This window comes from Tupaia chinensis, unplaced genomic scaffold (genome assembly GCF_000334495.1).
Source record: "Tupaia chinensis unplaced genomic scaffold, TupChi_1.0 Scaffold000477_1, whole genome shotgun sequence".
Lineage (NCBI taxonomy): Eukaryota > Metazoa > Chordata > Mammalia > Scandentia > Tupaiidae > Tupaia > Tupaia belangeri.
The window spans coordinates 151,412-162,757 of NW_006159986.1; the positions used below are offsets into that span (position 1 = coordinate 151,412).

Here is an 11,346-nt window from a genome sequence, read left to right on the forward strand (position 1 = left end):
CCCTCTGTCTGGCAAGCCCCCCCCCCCTAAAGAAAAAAACCCCCCCAAAAAAAAAAAAAAAGAAATAATCAAAGAAAGCCAAAGTTGTTCATATTGTATTATAACAATGAAAATTTAGAAAGAAGTTAGAGATTCAACAAGAAAATAGTAACATAGACCCAGCCACTGTGACACAGTGGTAATGCAAGCGCCCTGCAAGGCTAGAAGTCATATGACCAATTGTAAGTTTGAATCCCTGGATCTAAAAACACACTGGTTACCGATCCTGAGGAGCTAGTAGAGTAAAAGGGGTTGAGTCAGGGCAAGCAGATGGCACAGTGATTACATAGCTAGAATCCCACATGGCCAACTATGGTTCAAGTACCAAACCCGATGGCTTGAAATCATGCCAGGCGCATGTGCATGTATGCCCAAGATCCTGGGAGGAGAATAGAAAAGAAGGGATTGTGGCATGGCCATCCTCTGGGGGGAGTGATTTCTCCCTTTTCCTCTCACTGTCTCTGTCTCTCTTGCTCCAGCGAGCAAACATCCCCTAAGGCAAAAACCTCTTTAAAAAAAAAAAGGATTGAGGCATAACAGAGGCCCTGTTGAGGGTGCTTTTCTCTCTCTCTTTCTCTCTCTCTCATGTGTGCTTTATATCATGCATAAAAATTAATTTTAAAAAATATAAATAAAAAAATAAATGTTTCAGGGACTGGCCCCTTAGTACAGAAGTTAAGCACTATACATTGGGAGCCAGATCTCAGATGGCCAATCACAGTTTGAGTTCTAGCCCCAGAAGCTTGAAAAACACATCAAACACATGTGCATGGATGCCCCAAATCCTGACAGGATGGAGAAATGGCAGAAAAAAGATTACATCATGATCGCACATTGTTGGAGGATGCACAATACAACAAGTACACATGCCTCCCGCAATAAAAATAATTAATTATAAAAATATATATTTCTCGGGGCCAGCAGGTGGTGTGGTGGTTAAGAGCACTGCACTGAACTCCCCCAACATGGCCGACCGTGGTTTGAGTCCTGGGCCCAGTGGTTTGCTTTCTCACATTCCCTCTCTCTCTCCTCTCTCTCTGTCTCACTCTGGTCAAATTAAAATAAACAAATAAATAAAATAAAGTTCAATAAAATAATTCTTTAATAATATATATACATATATATGTGTATATATATATACACACATATATATATGTGTGTGTACATATATATTTTTTTTTTTTCCCTCAGGCCAGCAGGTGGTATGGAGGCTAAGGCTAAGGCAGTTAGATCTCCCATGGTCAACTGCATAGTTCGTCTTAAACTTGCTGATTTGAAAATCACGCTGGGTGGGACCAGCAGTTGGCACCAACGGTTATCACTAGACTCCCATGTGGTTGACCGCAGCTCGAGTCCTGGACTTGGTGGCTTAAACTCATGCCAGGCGCATGTGTATGCGTGCCCAAGATCCTGAGAGGAGAATGGAGGAGAAGGGACTGCGGCATGGCCATCCCCCCGGATCATAATTTCTCACTTTCTGTCTCTCTGTCTCTCTCTGTCTTTCTGGCAAGTGCACATGCTCTATAGCAAAAACCTCTCCAAAAAAAATAAATAAATGAAAATCACACTGGGCATATCAGTGTGTATGACCAAAATTCCAACAAGAGAATGAAGAAGAGATTAGGGCATGACCATCGTCCTGTAGGGGGGTTCTCACTTTCTCCCTCTGTCTCCAGTGAGTGCATGTGCCCTATGGCAAACTAAAAAACAAAACAAAAAATTTCTCCATGTTCAATTTTACACACCAGAAACAAAATTATGCAAATTAAACCAAATATATAATGTACACAGTGTGGTCTCATTCAGCATCCAAAATGTTTTAAGTTTCTAAAGTTTCTTTTTAATTTGTTTAGGTTTTTGCCATAGGGTATGTGCGCTCATTCGAGAGAGAGAGAAAGAGGAAAAGTGAGAAATCACCCCCCAGTGAGGATGGCTACATGGTAATCCCTTCTCCTCCACTCTCCTCTTTCTTGGGATTTTGGGCATGTATGCACATGTGTCCAGTGTGATTTTTATTTTTTTTTTTTTTTTTTTGGAGAGGTTGTGTTTTTTTTTTTTTTTTTTTTTTTTGGAGAGGTTTTGGTTTTTTTTTTCTTTTCTTTTGAAAAGGTTTTTGCTATAGGGTATGTGCGCTCGCCAGACAGACAGAGAAAGACAGAGAGATAGAGAGCGAGAAATCACCCCCCAGGGGTATGGCCACGCCACAATCCCTTCTCCTCCATTCTCCTCTTGGGATCTTGGGCACGCACGCACATGCACATGGCGTGAGTTTAAGCCACCAGGTCCAGGACTCGAACTGCAGTAGACTATATGCAAGTCCAGTGACATAGCTATTACACCAGTTGCTGGTCCTGTCCAGTGTGATTTTCAAGCTGCAGGGTCTGTGACTCAAATGATCCTCGGCCATGTGGGAATCCAGCACCTTAACTACCATGCCACCTGCTGGCCCCCTAAGGTTTCTTTTTAAGAGGTTCTGCTACTGGAGGGTAAGAAGGGCTGTTCACCCATCTAGTTAACTCTACATATATTCCCAAATTTCCAAGAAGCTGCCAATCTTTAAGGACCAAAGATCAATCAATAAATTTGATCTGGTCTACTCTATTTGCCAACATTTTTTCATATGATCTCAAATGGACCTTCCTTTCCAAATTTATGACGTCCAAATGGAGACCAATACTTTACATGACAAATAAGAGCCAAGGAGAAACCAATAGGAAAGCAATGAAGCAACAGCCTCAACAGTACCTGATGATGAAGAGTGGGTCCTCACGGATTTTGCTGGCCATGTCGAGAAGAGAATTGGCACCTGAAGGGGCAAAGATAGAGCCTGGGAGGAGTCCTGTCTCAGAAGAACACCCTGCCTCCTTCTCCTCCATCTTCTCAAAGACGTATTTGTCAATAGGGCGTCCCAGCAGGTACTCATCACGGTTCACCATCCCACCAGGACCCTGGTACATCCAGTCTAATTTTTCTTCTTTTTTCCTGGTTCAAGGGAGAAAAAAAGACTTTTAAAAATGTGGGGGGTGGGGACCAGCAGTTGGCATAATGGCTATGTCACTGGACTCCCATGTAGTCGACCACGGTTCGAGTCCCGGACCCGGTGGCTTAAACTCACTCTGAGTGCGTGTGCAAACATGCCCAAGATCCTGAGAGGAGAATGGAGAAGGGATTGCGACATGGCCATCCTCCATGGGGGGTGATTTCTCACTTTCTGTCTTTCTGGTGAGCACACATGCCCTACAGCAAAAACCTCTCCAAAAAATTTTATTTATTTAATTTTATTTATCATTACTTTATATGAATTTTTTTTGAGGGGGAGAGGTTTTTGCTATAGTGCGTGTGTGCTCGCCAGAAAGACAGAAAGTGAGAAATCACTCCCCAGGAGGATGGCCACGCTGCAATCCCTTCTCCTCCAATCTCATTTCAGGATTTTGGACACACATGCACACACACCATGCATGAGTTTCAAGGCACCGGGCTCAAGACTCAAACCACAGTCGACTATGTGGGAGTCCAGTGACGTAACCATTATACCATCCACTGGTCCCTTAATAGTACTTTTAAAATTTGTGTATCTGCTTTGTTTTTAGGCTACATAAGAACTATGAACATAAAGAATGTCTTCCAGCCCACCCTCTGTGGCAGTGGTAATGAAAGTGTCCTGGGAAGCCATATGGCAACTACAGGATCAGATCCCAGATTAGTCCTGAAAACATGTTGGGCACATGCATGGGCACCAGGATCCCTGGAAGGTTAGGGAAGGAGATTACAGCGTGATAACACCTTGTTCAAGGTGCCTCTCTCTCGTACACACGTGCATTCTCTACCATATAAAAAGAACGTCTTCCTAGTTATGTTTGAACCTTCTGTATGTGTGTGCATGTGCATATGTGGGTACGGTGTTTTAGATAAGGTTTCACTTTGTCAATCTTCCTGTCTCAACTTCCCAATGAGTTGAGACCCTAGGAGCATGCCACCTCACCTGGCTTTTTTTTTTTAAAGAATTATTTTATTTAACTTTACTTATTTATTTTAATTTGACCAGAGAGGGACAGAGTGAGTGAGTGAGAGAGAGAGAGGGAAAATGAGACAGCAAGCCGCCAGGTCTGGGACTCGAACCACAGTCAGCTGTGTGGAAGTCCAGCACCAGTAACAACCATGCCACCTGCCAGCCCCTTACCTATTTTTTTTTTTTTTGGAGAGGTTTTTGCCATAGGGAGCATGCGCTCGCCAGGCAGACAGAGAAAGAGACAGAAAGCAATAAATCACCCCCCTAGGGGGATGGCCATGCTGCAATCCCTTCTCCTCCATTCTCCTCTCGGAATCTTGGGCATGCAAGCACACGCGCCCAGCGTGAGTTTTAAGCCACCACGTCCGAGACATGAACCACGGTTGACTACATGGGAGTCCAGCAACATAGCCATTACGCTAACTGCTGGTCCCCTTACCTGGCTTTCTTAAGTGGGCTAGGATTGAAATCAGGCTTCCCACATGGCCTCAGCCTAACAAGCAGCAACACGTAGCACCTGCTATAGAGTTGGACCTTTTTTTTTTTTTTTTAAGAGAGATTTTTGCTGCTGGGCACATGTACTCACTAGAGAGACAGAAAACGAGAAATCACTCCCTGGGGGGATGGCCAAGCCATAATCCCTTCTCTTCCACTCTCCTCTCGGGATTTTGGGCACACACGCACGCACACATGCCTGGTGTGAGTTTTAAGCGACCAGGTCCAGGAACTGAACTACGGTTGAATACGTGGGAGTCCAGTGACATAACCTGCTACCCGCTGGCCCTGGATGGACCATTTTTAATAATAATAATTCAAACCAATACTAGAGGACCATGACTCTAGACATTTTTTTCTTGTTGAAAGGATCAGTTTGGTTCTCTGGGCTTGGACTAGGTGACGGCAATATGGCCTCGTCAGTAAATACGGGACCCGCTATGGTGTCTCCCTCCAGAAAATGGTGAAGAAAGTTGAAATCAGCCAACATGCCAAGTGCACTTGCTCCTTCTGTGGCAAACTAAGATGTGGGGATCTGGCACTGTGATTCCTGCATGAAAATGTCAGCTGGTGGTGCCTGGACCTGCACCACCACTTTGGCTGTCACAGTGAAGTCCGCCATCAGAAGACTGAAGGAATTGAAAGACCAGGAGACACTCCATAAACATTTGGAATATCACTAGCCTACAATAAATGAGTTAACTTATATAACCAAAAAAAAAAAAAAAAAAATGATCAGTTTGGGGCCAGAAGATGGCATAGTGATCAGGTCACTGGACTCCCACATGGCCAACTGCGGTTCAAGTCCTGGACCCAGTGGCTTGAAAATTACTACAGGTGCATATGCTTGTGAGCCCAACATCTCGGGAGAACTGAAGAAAAGGGATTGTGGCATGATCATTCCCCTTTCTTATTTTCTCTCTTTCTCTGGCAAGCACAAGCACTCTCTTGGGTGGGGTGGCGGGGGGGAGTATTGGTTTGAAAAACACGAGAGTCATAATTAAGAATTGATTGGAGACCAGCAGGAGGCGTGGTGGTTAAGGCAATGGACACTCCCACATGGCCAACCATGGTTTGAGTCCCAGACCTGGTGGCTTGCTTTCTCACTTCCTCTCTTGCTCTCTCTCTGGTCAAAATAAAATAAATTATTAAATAGTTAACATTATTTAAATAATAATAATAATAAAAGAATTGGGGGGGGCAGCAGGTGGTGTGGTGGTTAAGGCACTTGACTGACCATGGTTTGAGTCCCAGACCTTATGGCTTGCTTTCTCCCTCTCCTTCCCTCCCTCCCTCCCTCCCTCTCTCTCTCTGTCTTCGCTCTGGTCAAATTGAATAATAATACTTTTTTTTTTTTTTGAGAGGTTTTTGCTATAGGGCGCGTGTGCTCGCCATAAAGAGAGAGACAGAGAGATCGAAAGCGAGAAATCACCCCCCGGGGGGATGGCCATGCCACAATCCTTTCTCCTCCATTCTCCTCTCGGGATCTTGGACACACACGTACACGCACCTGACATGAGTTTAAGCCACCAGGTCAGGGACTCGAACTGTGGTCGGTTACATGGGAGTTCAGCGACATAGCTATTATGCTAACTGCTGGTCCCAATAATAATAATTAATAAAAGGGCCAGCAGGTGGTGTGTGGTTAAGGTGCTGGATTCCCACATAGCCGACAATGGTTCAAGTCTCACCCCCGGCAGCTTGAAAATCAAAATAAATGAATAATTTTAAAAAGTTTAAAAAAATAATAAATAATACTTAAAAAAAAAAAAAGAATTAATTGTGGGTTGCTGGGTAAGGCTCCATCCAGCTAGCCAAGCATCACTCTCACCACTGGTGTCAAGTTAGGCAAGTATGCAGGAGAGCACACATTGGCCAACTGTAGAAGACTGCAGATTTTCCCAGTTCTCCAGTGTAAGAAAACCACAGAGGATGAGAGTTTGACAGCTATTAAAATCTAAGGTCCAGGGACCAGAGGATGGCATAATAGCTATGTCACTGGACTCCCACGTAGTCAACCATGGTTCGTGTCCCAGACCTGGTGACTTAAAACTCACGCTAGCCGCGTGTGCGAGTGTGCCCAAGATCCCGAGAGGAGAATGGAGGAGAAGGGATTGCCCCATGGCCATGCCCCTGGGGGGTGATCTCTCGCTTCCTGTCTCTCTGTTTTTCTGGCAAGCACACGTACCCTGTAGCAAAAAATAATAATAATAAAAAACCTAAGGTCCATAGTGAGGAAGTAGCTTTGCAACATGGGGAGGTTTCTTCCACAACCAACTACAGAACTACAGTATGGTTAAGCCACAGGGAAAGAAGACCCCTGGAAGGCCAGCTGTCTTCGGGGCCAGCTGGTAGCATGGTGGTGAAGGTGTTAGATCCCACAAACTGGCTGTGTGGCTTGATTCTCTAACCCGGCAGCTTGTAAAACACACTTGGGTACGTGTGTGTGTCCAAAATCCCAAGAGGAGAAAGGAGGAAAAGAGCTTGTGGCATGGCCATCCCCCTCCCTGGGCTACCCTCCACCCTTCTTTCTCCGTGGATTGCATGTGCCTTATAGCAAAATTTTTTTTTAAATGCGGGGATGGGGGGGAGACCAGCAGTTGGCATAATGGCTATGTCACTGGACTCCCATGTAGTAGACCATGGTTCAAGTCCCAAAACCCATGACCTAAACTCACACTGTGCATGCAGGCCCAAGATCCCAAGAGGAGAATGGAGGAGAAGGGATTGCAGCATGGCCATCCCCCCTGGGGGGTGATTTCTCACTTTGTCTCTCTGTCTCTCTCTGTCTTTCTGTGCTCTATAGCAAAAACCTCTTAAAAAAAAAAAAAATCGGTACCTTGGGGGGCCAGCCAGTGGCATGGTGGTTAAGGCAACTGAATCCCACATGGCAGACTTCATGGTTTAAGTCCCAGACCTGGCATCCTTAAAAACACACCAGGCGCAAGGGTATGCACGCCTAAAATTCTGAAAGGAGGGAGAAATGGAGATGGAGAAGAGGTTATGGGATGACCGCCCGCCACGGAGGGTGCTTTCTCCCTTTCCTTCTCGCCACCCCCCGCCACAAGTGTACACACACTCTGGCAAAATTTAAAATAAAATTTCATTCCCTTACTTCATTTTAAGTATCAATACCCTAACTATATCATATTGCATTTGAAAATTACAAAGCTCCATCTAAACTATTCTAAATTTTCTTTTTTTTTTTTTTTAAAGAGATTTTTGCTATAGGGCATATGCGCTCACCAGAGAGACAAAGAGATAGAAAACAAGAAATCATCCCCTAGAGAGGATGGCCACACCTCAGCTCCTCAGCCTCCTCCATTCTCCTCTCAGGATCTTGGGCACACACATACGTGCACCCAGCATGAGTTTTTGTTTTTTACTTTTGAAAATTTTATTTATTCATTGTAATTTGACCAGAGAGAGCCAGAGAGAGAGAGAGAGAGAGAAAGCAAGAAAGCAAACAACCAGGTCCGGGACCTAAACCGTGGTCTGCCATGTGGGAGCGTCCAGCGCCCTAACTACCATGCCACCTGCTGGTCCCCATCCCCAGCATGAGTTTTAAGCTGCCAGGTCCAGGACTTCAACCAGGCATGACTATGTGGGAGTCCAGCAGTGTAACCATTACACCATCTGCTGGTCTCAAAACGTTCGAAATTTCATAGGGAAGTATGAATAGCCTTCTCCCCAGTTCATTTTCCCAAATGAGTGTGATTTTTCTCCCACTTAAATTCCAAAATACCATTTCCATGAATTGAAACTAAGTCTCACACACGCAGCCCTAAATGTCACCCATCTTCCTGTCATAAAATTACTCAAAGCTCTGCAAACCCAGTGAGGGAGTGTGTCACCCAGCACCTAAAGCCTTGCCATTAGGATACAAACAGGGGGAATGACAATACAGATTACTCAGTTTTAGTCTATCATTTTTATTTCATTATTTACGAATGTACTGCATATTTTATGCTTTATATTTTCTTTTTTTTTGGAGAGGTTTTCGCTATAGGGCGCGTGCGCTCGCCAGACAGACAGAGAGAGACATAGAGACAGAAAGCGAGAAATCACCCCCCAGGGGGGATGGTCACGCCGCAATCCCTTCTCCTCCATTCTCCTCTCGGGATCTTGGGCATGCACACACATGCGCCCGGCATGAGTTTTAAGCCACTGGGTCCGGGATGCGAACCACGGTTGACTATGTGGGAGTCCAGTGACATAGCCATTACGCTAACTGCTGGTTCGGTTTCCAGATGCTTTATATTTTCTTGGAATATGTTTACTCCCAACTTCTTTCACAAAATAAATAGGGTAATTATTATCTAAAACAGGGTGAACCCGAGTGGAATTGTCCACAATCACACAGCATGCACCTCCTTTTGTAGGACGTCACTGTCCCTCTAAAATGAACCTGAACTACATTAACGAAAGGCAGAACTGAAGCCTTGACGTACTGAGAGACAGGGTAGGGGCAACCATGCTCAGTCAAGGCTGTCAACTAACCACCACCAGCCTGGCCCACACTAACCTTACACGTTATCTCACTTACTGGCCAGCAATCTTACAGAGCCGGGCATTATCTCTCCCCTGGTTCTACTGAAGTAACCAAGGCTCCCAGAGCAGCTCCTAATTACTAGTCTGTGCAAAGCCAACCTCAGAACCCAGGTCAGTCTGACTCTAAAAGTGCCCTCTTAACCACCCCATCATCACGCTACACCTGGATATGCCCCTGCATGCCGGTCTTGCAGGTCCCTGCACACCCGGACGCCCTCTCCTGGCTTACTTGACAGCCCCGACATCCTCCGCATAGCGCTGCATCTCTTCCCGGGCCCGCTCCTCTCTAAGCTCCCGCTGAAGCTCTTCGATCTTCTTCCGCTCAGCCTCATGTTTCTGTTCAGCCTTCCACACCTTCTCCACATTGCGGAGGGTCTGCGGGTGCCAACTCTTCTTCAGATTCAGATCTCCACCCCCCATGATGGTGGAGTCGTGTCCTCGCTACGCTGGCCTGGAAGACTCAGGGAGAATCCAGAGGAATCGGAGAAAAATAGTTCAGGGACGACCTCGCGGGATCTGGCCCTGCATCTCTTCCCGGGCCCGCTCCTCTCTAAGCTCCCGCTGAAGCTCTTCGATCTTCTTCCGCTCAGCCTCATGTTTCTGTTCAGCCTTCCACACCTTCTCCACATTGCGGAGGGTCTGCGGGTGCCAACTCTTCTTCAGATTCTGTGGCAAATAGAAGAAGGAAGAAAATATTGGTAATTCTGGGAGTGGATGGGTGGCAAGTCTAACTGGCCCAGCCTCACTTATCCTTCCATACCCAACTGATGCTAAGGTGGGTGTGTAAGGGCAAGACATCTCACTACCAATAATCTCTCACCCATCTTGGGATGGGAACAGGTGGATGTGCAAGTACATAAAATTACAGGATAGAGCAGGTCCTTCCTGCACTCCCTTCCGACAGTTCTAACCTTCAGTGCCCTCAAGTCATAGTCCCACTAGCCAAGCCTAAAGTGGGAGTTGGTAACAGCAGAACAGGAGGAATGGGGTAGCAAGGGAAGAAGATTCAGACTTTGAAAGGTAATCGGACTCAAGCACCTTTGGCACCAGACTTTTATTTGCAGGAACACAACCTTCCTTTCCTTAAGTCTACTTAACCTCCCGTAAGCGTCCATGGCTTACAATCCACCTAGTACTTCTTTTCATTGTTCTTCCCAGGAATCTCCCCTTGATTCTGATCTCACCCTTCACCCTAAAAGAATGCTTCGCTTTTCTCTCTGCCCTATCAGCCAATGCTTTAGTTCAGTTTCCCAAATAAAGAATGCTTCCCCCAGAGGAAGTAATATCCAAGGACAATAATAAATAAGCCTAGTGATATGGAAAAAGGGGAGAAGGAGAGATTTCCAAACAGGGGAACAGCACACACAACTGCACTCACAGTGGTGAGAAAACAGCACAAACAGGGCTGGACAGTGGTGCAGCAGTAATGCAGCTAGACCCACATGGAAAAGGTCCTGGGTTCATGCCCTGGGGCCTCCTAAGCACATCCCGTATGCACAGGTGCCTATGATCTAGGCTGGCTGAGACTGAGGGTGGACAGTGACATGAAGACTCGTATGCTTCTCTCTCTCTCTCTCACATAGAGAGAGAAAAATAAAGGAAATGAATAAACTAAGAAAAAAGCCAATAAGAATAAAACAAAGCACAAATAATTCGGTGTGGCTGAATAATTAAGAGCCTTATAAGCCATGTTAAGGGTCAGAACTTCATCCTGTTCACAGCACAAAATCCTGAAGAGATGTATGCATAGGAAAGGCATGAATGAACCAGCTAGCCTAGGACGAATGGGTTTACCAGACCGACTGGAGGCCTGAAGGCCTGTGAAGAAGACTAAATGAGATCAGGGCCATAACTTACACACTTGGCTTGTGGAAATATCTAGCCAAAGAGAGCTCCCCTTTCTTCCCTTTCTCTCTCTCTCTCTCTCCTTGTACTGCCTTTCCCTTTGTCAAGTAATGCAGTCCTTCTGGCCTTAGTATCCTCCCCTCCCCTCACGTTTTGTCCTACTGGTCTTCCCTTTCCTCCCTCATCCAATCATAGGTGAGTTTGCCACCAGAGGAACAGGTGTCAACATCTGGAGACATTTCAGGTTGTCACAACTGGGGGAGGAGGGTGCAACTAATGGCTAAAGACCAAGGATGTTGCTAAACAACTGAACAGCAACCCCACCACCACCACCACCACACCCCACTGAATTATCTAGCCCAAACTGTCAACAGCGCTGAGATGGAAAACCTTGGATTAGAGCTTGC

General features: G+C 45.9%; 1 protein-coding gene across 3 annotated transcripts in view; it reads right to left on the bottom strand.

Annotated features, from left to right (window-relative positions):
- CWC25 (CWC25 spliceosome associated protein) overlaps nucleotides 1-11,346 on the bottom strand; it is a 34,395-nt gene that overhangs the window by 15,027 nt on the left and 8,022 nt on the right. For 2 of the 3 annotated variants that reach the window (XM_027774744.1, XM_027774743.1), the window contains 2 exons: nucleotides 9,324-9,610; nucleotides 2,785-3,021 (listed from right to left, as the gene is read on the bottom strand). In XM_027774744.1, the coding sequence (XP_027630545.1) occupies nucleotides 2,785-3,021; nucleotides 9,324-9,514 (428 nt within the window). In that variant the 5' untranslated portion in view covers nucleotides 9,515-9,610. The remainder of the gene's footprint in view (nucleotides 1-2,784; nucleotides 3,022-9,323; nucleotides 9,611-11,346) is intronic. The other variant, XM_027774745.1, reaches the window with a different exon arrangement.